General features: G+C 55.7%; 2 gene segments (V, D, J or C); both read left to right on the forward strand.

Annotated features, from left to right (window-relative positions):
- The window catches only part of LOC101948672 (immunoglobulin heavy constant epsilon-like), a 375,427-nt gene extending 370,243 nt beyond the window's left edge, over positions 1-5,184 (forward strand). Inside the window, 4 exon segments of the C gene segment in view lie at positions 2,870-3,169; positions 3,561-3,887; positions 4,068-4,394; positions 4,735-5,184. Of these exon segments, the coding sequence occupies positions 2,870-3,169; positions 3,561-3,887; positions 4,068-4,394; positions 4,735-5,075 (1,295 nt within the window).
- Positions 5,185-9,249: 4,065 nt separating this feature from the next.
- Positions 9,250-10,389, forward strand: LOC135975404 (immunoglobulin heavy constant gamma 2-like). The segment is given in 2 exon segments: positions 9,250-9,514; positions 9,744-10,389. Coding segments are annotated over 2 exon segments (324 nt in total).
- Positions 10,390-12,644: the final 2,255 nt, after the last annotated feature.

Below are 12,644 nucleotides of genomic sequence, written 5' to 3' on the forward strand. Positions count from 1 at the left end.
GGGCTGGACTAGCAGGGGCCTGCAGGTTGGTAATGGGGGGCATCGGCAGAGTGGGGGGAGCCAGGGCTGGGATAGCAGAGGGCTGCAGGTCAGGAGTGAGGGGCACCAGCAGAGCTGGGTGGGGGGCATGGCTGGGCTAGCAGGGGCTGTGGGTCAGGAGTGAGGGGCACAGGCAAGGCTGGGGAGGCAGTGCTCGGATAGCAGGAGTCTGTGGATCGGGAGGGAGGGGCACTGGCAGAGCGGGGGGGAGCCCAGGGCTGGGTAGCAGGGGGCTGCGGGTCAGAAGTGAGGGACACCAGAAGGGTTGGGGGAAGAACAGGGCTGGGCTAGCAGGGGCTGCAAGTGGGTAATGAGGGGGCAACAGCAGAGCTGGGGGGTGGGGTAGGGCTGGGTAGCAGGGGCTGCGGATAGGGAGTGAGTGGCACCAGCAGAGCTGGGTGGGGGAGCGCAGGGCTGGGCTAGCAGGAGCCTGGGGGTCAGAACTCAGGGCCATTAGCAGACGTGGGGCGCTCAAGGTTGGGGGGCTGCAATTAGAGGTTCGGGGGAGCAGCTGAATTGTTTCTAAGGGGATTTAATTGTCTCCAACCAAAAACTGTCTAACCTGAGGCACAGATTTCCCCTTTGGCATGTCCCTTGTCGGAGGTAAACCCCTGAACTCAGCGAGTGCAGGAACGCGTCTCTCTGAGCCGGCCCTGCCTCCCTCCACCAGCTCTGCGCTCATGGTCCGTGCTGAGAGCCCAGCCTGGGGCTTCCCAGCACAGTGAGAGGTGAGCTCGGCTGCCTGGGGCTGGACGGAACTGGCAGCTCAGAGGCGACAGCTCAGAGCTCAGGTTCCTAACTTGACCTTAGAGCTGAGCTGGCCCCATTTTTGCGGCACGCTCAGCTGGAGACGCGTTGGGCTTCCCTTCCGGGGGGACGAGCTCTGACGTCTCCGGCTAAAGCCCACTGGAGATGCAGACCCCGGTAAGTGCTCCCCAAGGCGCCTCAAGTTGGGCATCTAGAAATTGGGCAGCTGGAATTCTTGGGAGATTTCTCCCGTAGAGTTTGGGAAAGTGTCCAGGAAATCTTCATCCCAATTGGTTAGAATCTGAGTGGTTTCTTGAGTGGGAATCTGGCTAGAAAGGTCGTGAGCTAGGGGTGGTGATCACCAGTCGATTACTGAGTTTGGGGGAGGGAAGGTTTTTTACCCTAACCCCAGAACTATGACCCTAAACCAAACCTTAAACCCAACTACTTAGACCCCCAACTCTGTCCTAACTCCCTAACCGTGACCCTAACCCCAGCATCCTAACCCCCGACAGATGCAGCCATTCCTTAACCCCAACACCCTAATCCTCGCCCTTTCCCTACAGTCCTATCCTTAACCCTGGCTCTCTAGCCCCTACTCCCTAACTCTGACCCCCAACTCTGACCCTCTCATCAAACCCAACCCCTAACACTAACGTCCCCACATTATCCCCCAAACCCTGACTTTAGATTGCCTAGGCTGCAACAGTCCTGGGATCAATAGTGTCCTCATTGTTATTTCTCTGTAAAGCTCCTAGACCACTGTGATACAAGTACTAACGACCAATTATACCCCTAACCATAACCCCAGCTCTAACCCGAACCTCCCCACCTTGACCCTCTGAGCACTAGGGTTTCTGTGTCTCCAGTTGGGTATCAAGCAGCCCAGCATCAGAATTATGAGTCATCGTGGCAAACTGACCCCTTGGGATAGGACCCACGAGTCTCATTAATTCCCCCTGGAAAATGGCAGCAGAACCAGTTAGTATCTGAAGGTTGAATGTTACAAAATTGGCTAGAAATCCAATCACAACATGTCAAATATTGAACTTGAGAGTAGAAAGGTATTTGACCCGAACCATTAAACCATCGCCCTTAATTCTATCCCTGCAACCTATAGCCCTTAACCCCAGCACCTAACCCTAACCGCTAACCCTTAATCCTCCTCCCCTATGTGTAATTATAACCCGAGCTCTAACCCAAAGGGCCCGTATGTCCCGGGTTGAATTGGACAGTCCCAGTCTTTCTTACCGGTGTCTCAAGTGAGTTCCCAGGACATCTAACCCTGTGTTTTTGAGCTACATAATTGCTAATTAGCCACTAGGGGCTGATGATGTTAGCAATGAACCTAGGAGTCTAATGAGAATATAACATTTACTATTCATACCCAAGCTAAAGTTGCTAGTATAACATCAGCTGGAGACCTGAAGACCCAAAGGTTAGTGATACGACACTTCTTCGGAGAGCCCAGAAGTGTCCCCCAATTTCAGTTCCTTGGTCAAAATCTTGGGTCATTTTCTAGCTGCAGATGCTGTGATTTCTCCAACGGGAATTTCTCTGACAGTTCAGCACTTCGTCACCTAATTCCTGGTTTCTCTACCTGGCTGTGTCACTGACCTGCTGTGACCAGGTCCCTTCCTTGCTCTCTGCCTCAGTTTCCCCTCTGACGCTTCCTTTATTTTGCCTATTTGGCCTTAAGTTCTGTGGGGTACGGACTGTCTGTCATTGTGTCTCTCTACACCACCCGGTGTAATGAGGCCCCCGATCACAGACTGGGTCTGTTTAGCACCAAGTGAATTGGGGGCCCTGATCCTGGTCAGTCTCTGACACAACCTGGAAGACGGGGGGCAGCCTATCTCAGGCACCCACTTACACACAGATATTAATAAGACCTTGCAACTGTCACTAGTCTCAGCACAAACTGTGCTGTGCTGAATGGAGCAGAGTGGGGCTCCGCTAGGGGACGCTCTCCCCCGGCATTGAGTGCTGGCCCCAGTGCCACGCTAGGGCCTGTGCTGCACGGAGCGGGGCAGGGGCTCGGTAGGGGCTGTGTCTCATGGCCTCGCTCTCTCTCCCTTTGCAGTTAGCGCCACGGCCCCGTCTGTCTTCCCCCTGACCTCCTGCACTGGCGAAGTCACCACGTCCCAGGTCACCTTCGGCTGCCTGGCCAAAGGATACTTCCCCGAGCCGGTCACCGTGACATGGAGCCCAAACGTCGGCTCCTCGGGCGTGAAGACCTATCCCTCCATGCTGCAACTTTCCAGCGGCCTCTACTCCCTCAGCAGCCAGGTCACCGTCCCGGCCAGCAGCTGGGAGTCTGACACCTATACATGCACCGTACAGCACCAGCCCACCAGATCCAGCATCTCCACGGAAATCCCAAGTAGGGACGGCGCGGCGCAGCCCGGGGGGGAAGGGAGGGGTTGGGGGTCTCTCAGGGCCCTGCTCTGGTGACTGCTGCAGGGAGAGAGGATGGGAGCCTGCTAGTGCTGTGAGCTGATGGAGTCGCTGTGGTGGGTGGGTGGATGGAGAGCGACACCACAGAGAGATGGGAGTGAATGGGGACAGGTAGATAGTGTTGGGTGTGGAGAGAGAGAGACCATGCGCCGAAGGGTGGAGGGATGAAAAGAGACACCACGCCAAGAGAAGCGATTGGTGCTGCAATGCAGGGAAAGGGGCAGAGGGCTCAGTAGGGAGCCCTGTGCCGCAGATAGCAGGGCGGGGGGTTCAGGCGGGGTCTGTACAACAACTAACCCCTGTCACCCTTCTCCCAGAGCCCATCCCCACTGAACCCCACGCCCCCGAGGTGCACGTCCTCCACTCCTCCTGCACCACCAAGCCAGGTGCCATCCAGCTGCTGTGCTTCATCTCCGGCTTCTACCCCGAGCCTTTGACGGTGGAATGGCTGGTGGACGGCGAGCCCGGGCTACTTCCTAGTGACACCGCCCCTGCCAAGAAGGACGCCGACGGCCGCACCTTCAGCACCCGCAGCAATGCCAGTGTCTCCCAGGACGAGTGGCTGGAGGGGAAGACGTACACCTGCCAGGTGTCCCACCCGGGCAGTGCCACCACAAAGCAGGACCACGCCCGCAAGTGCAGAGGTGACGCTGAGTGGGCCCAGGCTTCCTAGGAAGGGGAGGGGGACACCGGGCTGGGCTCGAGGGGGAGGGGAGGGTGGGACACCGGGCTGGGCTCAAGGGGGGAGGGGAGGGGGGGAAACTGGGATGGGCTTGGCAGGGGAGACCAGGCCTAGCGACTGACCTGCGCTCTCCTGTCCCCAGAAGAAACAACATCTCCCAGCAACATCCAGGTCTTCCTGGTGCCCCCATCTCCTGCCGCCCTGTACGTGGCCCAGAGCCCCATGCTCACCTGCCTGGTGGTCAACCTGCCTAGCGACTCCGGCCTCCAGGTGGTCTGGTCCCGGGAGAAGCCAGGGTCCATTGTCCCTGATCCCCTAACCATCGCTGATCATTTCAATGGCACCTTCACCGCCTCCAGCTCCATGCCCATCTTCACCCGCGACTGGGAAGCCGGAGAGACCTTCACCTGCAAAGTGGAGCACTCGGACCTTCCCTCGCCCCTCATCAAATCCATCTCCAAGAAGCCAGGTAAGAGGAGAGCAGGGTCCCTAAGGGGAGAGACTCCCCTATCCCAATCCCCAGCAGGGAGGGGTGCTCCTTAAGGGGAAGCCCCAACACCCAGCAACCTGGATCCCGGCCCTGGGTCCCTTTGCGGCCCATGTGAGATGGAGACCATCCTATCCCCCATCCTGCGCTCCAGGACTACCAGCTCCCAGTCTCCAGCCCCTCCATCCTGGAGGAGAGAGGGGATGTTCCTACCCGCATGCACACCCACACACCCACACACACGCCCCATCCTTCTCCCCGCGTGGCCCCAGCTGAGTGATGTGCATGGCTCATCTGTGTCCTCCGTCCCCACCCACCCAAGGCAGGCGCTCTGGCCCAGGCATCTACCTCCTGCGCCCCCACAACGAGGAGCTGAGCAGCTCCGAAGACTCGGTCAGCCTCACCTGCCTGGTGCAGGGCTTCTTCCCCGAGGACATCTCCGTGCAGTGGATGAAGAACCACAAACCCGAGGAGACCTTGGAATACATCACCACCCCGCCCATCAAGGACGGAACCGGCGACTCGAACTTCTTCCTCTACAGCAAGCTGAAAGTCAGCAAGGCCAGCTGGAACAGCGGAGACATCTACACCTGCATGGTCATCCATGAAGCCCTCTCGTTGAAGTTCACCCAACGCAGTGTCAGCAAAGACTCCGGTAAATGAAGACGGCTCCTCCCAGCCCCACTGCTAGCATTGTCCAGTACAGCTTCCTGTAAATAATCTCTGTGCCCCCAATGACAACAAGTGAATAAATGGAACTAGTCTGAGCTCACCCCCGGTCTCCTTGTTGTGGTGTGACTGGGTGAAATCTGTGGGTCACCCAAGGTGGACGAGATCCCAGGTTGCAGGCTGGGAGAAACCAAGATGCTACAAGGCTGGGGATGCCAATTCCCAGATCCTGTATGGGTGGATACATATATACCATGGATGGATGGGGAGATACATGGATAGATGCCATGGAAGGAACAATAGGTAGATACATGGGTAGTGGCCATAGAAGGAAGGTTGGGTAGATACATGTGCAGATGCCATGGGAGGAAGGATGGGTAGATACATGGGTACATGCACACCACAAAAGCAGTGATGGAGAGGGGGGGTAAATGGACAGTTACACACATAAATATGTCCAAGGCCAGCTCAGTTGGAAGGCCAGGTATTCAGAGAGATGGTTAGATGGATACATACATACTTCAGAGGGAAAGACTCATAGACCAACAGATATTACAGAGAGAGAGAGAGATTCTTATTTGGATTAAAGTAGCACCTCCACCCCCAACTCAGATAGGGCCCTGTTGGGCTGGGTATGGCACAGACACCGTGAGAGACAGTCCCTGTGTCAAAGGGCTCACACCTAAATAGAGAAAGAGGGAGTAGAAACAGACAGCAAGAGGGAAAGGGACCTGCCCAAGGTCACGTCCGTTACCGAGCTAGAAACAGAACCCAGGTGTTCTGAGAGTCCCACCCAGTCCCACTAGACTGTGCTGCACTGAGGGAAGGATGGCTGGATGGTTCGCAGGTGCGGTGCCAATGGATAAGTGGATGGGGATGGATGGATAAATCTATGGTGAAGGTTGGAGGGGTACCCGTTCTGAAGGATGAAGGGATGGATAAATGGATGGCCATAGATGGACTGCGATAGATGGATGGCTAGAGATGGGGGTGGGTTGGGACAGATGGATGTATGAATCAATGGATGGGCGGGTGCATATGGTAATGGATCAGTACCGATGGCGACGGATGGTGATAGGAAATGAGAATGTATGGGGATGGATGGATGGATGAATGGGCTGGTACTGATGGTGAGTGATAGATAGATGAGGATGAACGGATGGGTGAATATGGCAATGGATGGATGGACGACTGTGTGTTAATGGAGACATATGGTGATGGATGTTTGGGTATGGATAATATATAAAGGGATGATAGATAAGTGGATGGGGTTGCATGTGTGGATGGATGGATGGATGGATGGATGGATGGATGGATGGATGGATGGATGGATGGATGGATGGATGGATGGATGGATGGGGAGATAGGAGAATGGATGGGTATAGATCTATATGGATGGACGGAAGATATGGAGGATAGTTAGAGATAAGAATGGATGGAGCGTGGGATGGCTGGGTGCGTAGGTGGATCGATGGATGGTCAAGCCATCCCTGGCATTTCACTGAGGTGAGATCCTCTCTAGGCTATAACCCATGCATACCCGGGGGGCACCGTATCAGTATCAGCATTTACCCTACAATCCCTTCTACCTCAGAGAGGAGTAGATGCCCCATGGGGATTTTCCAGACAGAGTCAGTGGGGAGAAGGCAATTCAAATACCCTGACCCCCACACAAACTTTCTCTGCTGGCTAGAAGGCTAAGGGGTCTCCTTCCACCCCTTACCTGCAGTGGCAGCTGGGGTGGGGGGAGATAGGACAACATACAGCAAACACCCCACAGCAGGGATCAGCTCCTGGAACTCAGTCCCCACAAAGTAGCAGCAGTAGTAGGGCTGTAATCTGGAGCAGACACTAAGCAGGGACTCACCTAAAGTCTCACTAGCTCTGGTGACATAGGGGGCCCAGGCAGTGGGGTGGGACAGATGATGCAGATGCCCCATCTCCTACCCAGCCCCTCACTCACACACCTCCCCCCCCCGCATGTGTGTATTAGCCCCAAAGCCGGATGGGCGAGTGCAGGAATCAAACCCACCAGTACCAAGCACAGAGCTCACACCTGGCATTAAAGAGTGGGTAGCCTGCAGCGGCAGTGTTAGGGCTGTTATCCTGGGGCAGCGCAGGGGCACACAGAGTAGGAGAGTGGGGAGGGTGGCTGAGAGAGAGCTCAGTCCAGTGCAGTTGGACACACCTGTAACATGGCATGACCCAGGGACCCTCCCACCTGGGCTGTCGTGTTTGTACACACAGAGAGACACACAACACAGAGAGACAAACATGCACCCACACAGATCCATGCGCCTGTTCTCCAGACATCCCTAGGGCAGGGGGCTCAGTAGGGGGCACCATGCTCAGGGAGCAGCATCTTTCATGTCAGAGAGACCTTAGATCCCATCCTTAAAATACTTGTGGCTCTGTTCATAAAAGTGACAGTGTTCAAACTCCCCACATCCCTCAGCCGAGGCAACTACCGGCTGCACCTGGGCAAGAGAGCCCGGTATAAACAGCCCAGAGGTGGCTGCGTTCCATCTGAAGTGACTCCTGGGTGTTTCGTTACATTGGGAGCAGGGTCATAGAGGCACATGTGTGAAATCCATCCATCCTGGTCTTTAGGGAGCTCCCCCACCATGGCAGCATCCCAGCACCTCGCACACCTCAGAGGGATCCTGAGCCACCTTTCACAGGCAGAGAAACTAAGGCACAGAGAAATTCAACAGGCGGCCAAGCTTCAGTGCCAGGGTGTAGGGCCACGGTCACATGGGATGAGTGAGATGAGACCTGGGAGGCTCTACATCCTTCATTTCATCACAGCAGGCAGCGTGGGTGGATGGATGGAGGGATGCGACTAGGGATGGATGGATGGATGGATGGATGGATGGATGGATGGATGTGTCTAGAGATGGACGGTGGAGACATGGATGGAAGCAGGGCCGGCTCCGGGCATCAGCCCACCAAGCATGTGCTTGGGGCGGCACCTGGAGGGGGGCGGCGCGGTGCAGTGCTCCGGCCCGAGAGCAGGGCCGCGACTGGGCTCGCCGCCCTCTCCGCGGCACTCCGGCCACCGGGGAGAGCGGAGCCGCAGCAGGCTCGCCACCCTCCTCCCGGCGCTCTGGCCGCCGGGGAGAGCGGAGCCCCGGCCGGGCTCTCCGCCCTCCTTCCAGCGCTCCAGCCGCCAGCGGAGTCGCAGCGGGCTCGCCACCCTCCCCCTGGCACTCCAGCCAGTTTGGGAGAGCGGGCCTGCGGCCGGCCTCGGCGCCCTCTCCTGCCACGCTCCCCGTGAGGGGGGGGCGGCGGGAGGCTTTTTTGCCTGGGGCGGCAAAAAAGCCAGAGCCGGCCCTGGATGGATGGATGGTTTGTGGGGATGGATGGATGGATAGATGGAGGGGTGTGTCTAGGGATGGACTGATGGATGGATGGGGGCGTTGTGGTCATGGATAGATTGCTGGATGTAGGGGTGTGTCTAGGAAAAGTTGTTACTTGTTCCAATAATATAAGAACTAGGGGCCACCAAATGAAATTAATGGGCAGCAGGTTTAAAACAAATAAAAGGAAGTTCTTCTTCACACAACGCATAGTCAACCTGTTGAACTCCTTGCCTGAGGAGGTTGTGAAGGCTAGGACTATAACAGGGTTTAAAAGAGAACTAGATAAATTCATGGAAGTTAAGTCCATTAATGCCTATTAGCCAGGATGGGTAAGGAATGGTGTCCCTAGCCTCTGTTTGTCAGAGGGCAGAGATGGATGGCAGGAGAGAGATCACTTGATCATTACCGGTTAAGTTCACTCCCTCTGGGACACCTGGCATTGGTCACTGTCGGTAGACAGGATACTGGGCTGAATGGACCTCTGATCTGACCCAGTATGACCATTCTTATGTTCTTATGTTCTTAGGGATGATGGTTTGTGGTCAGGGATGGATGGATGGATGGATGGATGGATGGAGGTGTCTAGAGATAGACGGTGGAAGCATGGACGGATGGATGGTTTGTGGGGATGGATGGATGGAGGGGTGTGTCTAGGGATGATGATTTGTGGTCAGGGATGGATGGAGGGGTGAGTGGGGATGGACGAATGGATGGATGCATCTAGAGATGGATGAATGGAAGGAGGGGTGTGTCTAGGGATGGAATGATGGATGGTTTGGGGTCAGGGATGGATGGATGTATCCAGAGATAGATGACTGGAGGGATGGAAGGATGGGTAGAGAAGGGAATAGGCAGGTTGGTGTTGGACGCACAGTCCAAACTCTCTCTGTCACAGTGGCTGAGTCAGAGTTGATGTCTCTTTCTCTCCCCCCAACAGAGGTGATCGTGTCAGGTGAGTTTTGCAGTGAGGATGGCGACGAGGACTTAGACGGCCTCTGGGCCACCATCTCGGTCTTCATCACCCTCTTCCTCTTGAGCGTGTGCTACAGCGCCACCGTGACCCTGTTCAAGGTGAGAGAGAGAGAATGAATGTAGGAATGAAGGAATTAATGAGTTCAGCACAGAGGGCAGCATGGAAGGGAAAGAAAGAAGAGAAGAATGAAGGAGAAGGAAGAATGGGTGAATAAGACACAGACTGAATGAATGAGACACAGACATAAAAGCAGGAAGGAATGACAGACTGACAGAGCAGTTCCTCCCAGTGCTGACCCCTCTCACCCTTGCTCTCTCTCCCCTGCAGGTGAAGTGGCTTTTCTCCACCGTGGTGCAGCTGAAGCGCACGAGGGGGCCCGAGTACAAGAACGTGATCCAGCGCGTGGTGTAGGGGCCGCTGCCCCCGTCCGCCCAGAGACAAGGGGCCGGGACTCCCGGCTCCATTGGCGATACCACCCTGAGTCCCACAGCTGCCCCCCACCAGTGCTGTGCCTCTGGGAGACCCCCCTGGGGGGAGACAGGACCTCGCCCCACATGGCCTAATCGGCCCTCAGCCACTGGGGACGCTGCTGGGAGCTGGGCTAAGACTGGACCACTCATATCATGCAGGGAACAAGTGCCCCTAGCGAGGAAACAACCCCTCTCCCACTTCCCACCCTCCTGAGCCCAACAATCCCTGCTCTGGGCTGGATCAGAGCCAGCGCTCCCTAGAGGGAAAGGCCACATGTCCCATTCCCCCACCCTGGGGCTAGATTGGAGCTGGTGCCCCCTAGTGTGTAAGGGCCCTGTGCCCCATTCCCTGTCCCTCTGAGCCAGCCAGCCCCACACCTGGGGCCGGATTACAAATGGCTTTGTCTCTGTTGCTCTGAATGTTGCATATTTAGCTCCCGGCTGTTTTTTGTGACTTTTGTGGTTTGCACTGAGTGACCGTAAATAAATAAATATTCAATGCGGGCTCCTTGTTGTTCACAGCCTCCATCCCTGACTTTCAGGGGCCCCTGAGACCCTCCACTGTGTCTGTAGGAGGTGCCACCGGGCATGGGGAATAGACTGAGTGGTACCCACTGAACTGACCCCAATAGGAGGTGGGGGCCTAGCTACAAAACCATAGAGCAGGGCCTTTGTCCCTCAACCTCTTCAGGCTGGGACAGAGGATCAGCAAGGAGAGATCTCCAGGGCAGGAAAAAGTTACCACTGATTAGAAAGAAAGAAAGAAAGAAAGAAAGAAAGAAAGAAAGAAAGAAAGAAAGAAAGAAAGAAAGAAAGAAAGAAAGCGTATGGAGGGAGAGAGATTGATTGATCAGTTACTAGAACAACTTATTAAACAATGAATTTGTAAGCACCTAGAGAATAAGAGGGTGATAAGGTATAGCCAGCAAGAATTTGTCAAGAACAAATCATGCTAAACTAACCTAACTTCCTTCACTGATAGGTTTACTGGCCTGGTGGATAGGGAGGAAGCAGTAGATGTGATATACCTTGATGATAGTAAGGCTTTGACACTGTCATAAGCAAACTAGGGCAATGTGGTCTAGATGAAATTACTGTAAGGTGGGTGCACAATTGGTTGAAAGAGCATTCTCAAAGAGTAGTTATCAATGGTTTTCTGTCAAACTGGGAGGGCGTATCTAGTGGGGGTCCCACAGGGGTCAGTCCTGGGTCAGGTATTATTCCATATTTTCTTTAGTGACTTGGATAATGGAGCGGAGACCATGCTCATAACATTTATAGATGACACCAAGCTAGCAAGGGTGGCAAGCTCTTTGGAGAACAGGATTCGAATTCAAAAAGACTGGACTTAGGAAGGAAAAATTCAATGTACAACTACAAAATGGGGACAGACCAGCTAGATCAGGGGTGGGCAAACTATGGCCCGTGGGCCACATCCGGCCTATGGGACCGTCCTGTTCAGCCCCCGAGCTCCTGGCCCGGGAGGCTCGCCCCCAGCCCCTCCCCTGCTGTCCCCCCTCTCCCACAGCCTCAGCTCGCTCACTCCACCACCGGCGCCATGCTCTGGGCAGCGGGGCTGTGAGCTCCTGGGGCAGCGCAGCTGCAGGCCGCAGCCTGACCTGATCTCTGTGCTGCGTGGTGGCGGTGGTGGCAGCGTTGCCTGGCTCCAGCCGGGTGGTGCGGCTGTAACACCACCAGCCACTGGTGCTCCAGGCAGCGCGGGAAGGGGGCAGGGGGGATTGGATAGAGGGCAGGGGAGTTTGGGGTGGTGCTCAGGGGCGGGGGTGTGGATGGGGGTGGGGTGGTCAGGGGGAGAACAGGGGGTTGAATGGGGGCAGGGGTCCCGGGGGGCAATCAGGAAGGAGGGGGGGTTGGATGGGGTGGCAGGGGGCAGTCAGGGGCAGGGGCAGGAGTTCCAGGGACAATCAGGGGACAGGGAGAAGGGGTGGTTGGATGGGGCAAGGGTCCCGGGGGGGCCGTCAGGAACGAGAGGAGGGGTTGGATGGGGCGGCGGAGGTCTGGGGGCAGTCAAGGGATAGGGAGTGGGGGGTGTGGATGGGGTAGGGGTCCCAGAGGGGCCATCAGGGAACGAGGGGGTTGGATGGTGCAGGAGTCCCGGAGGGGGGGAAGATAGAAGGTGGCACCGGGCCACAACCCCCTCCCCTAACCAGCCCTCCATACAATTTACGAAACCCGATGCAGCCCTTGGGCCAAAAAGTTTGCCTGCCCCTGAGCTAGATGGTAGCGCTACTGCAAAGGCACTGAGGGGTTGAGTGAATCAGAGACCATAAATGAGTCAACAATGTGATGCAGTTGCAAAACAAGGCTAATCTCACTGGGGTGGGGAGGGAACAAGAGGGTCGTACGTAAGACACAGGAGGGAACTGTCCCACTCTACTGTGACTGAGTGCTACGTGGAGTCCCATGTCCAATTCTGAGCACCCGACTTTAGGAAAGAGGGGGACAAACTGGAGAGATTCCAGAGGAGAGCAACAAAAACGATCAAAGGGTTAGAAAACTTGACCTAGGAGGGAAGGTTAAAAAAACGGGGCATATTCAGTCTTGAGAAAAAAAGACAGAATGGGAGCTGATCATCAAATCTGTGAAGACCTGTTCTAAAGAGGACAGGATCCATTGTTCTCCATGGCCACTGATGGTAGGACAAGAAGCAACAGGCTTCATCTGCAGCAGGGGACAGTTAGGTTGGTGATTAGAAAATACTTTGGCACCTTAAAGAGTAACAGATTTCTTTGGGCAT

This window comes from Chrysemys picta, chromosome 13, assembly GCF_011386835.1.
Source record: "Chrysemys picta bellii isolate R12L10 chromosome 13, ASM1138683v2, whole genome shotgun sequence".
Classification (NCBI taxonomy): Eukaryota; Metazoa; Chordata; order Testudines; family Emydidae; genus Chrysemys; species Chrysemys picta.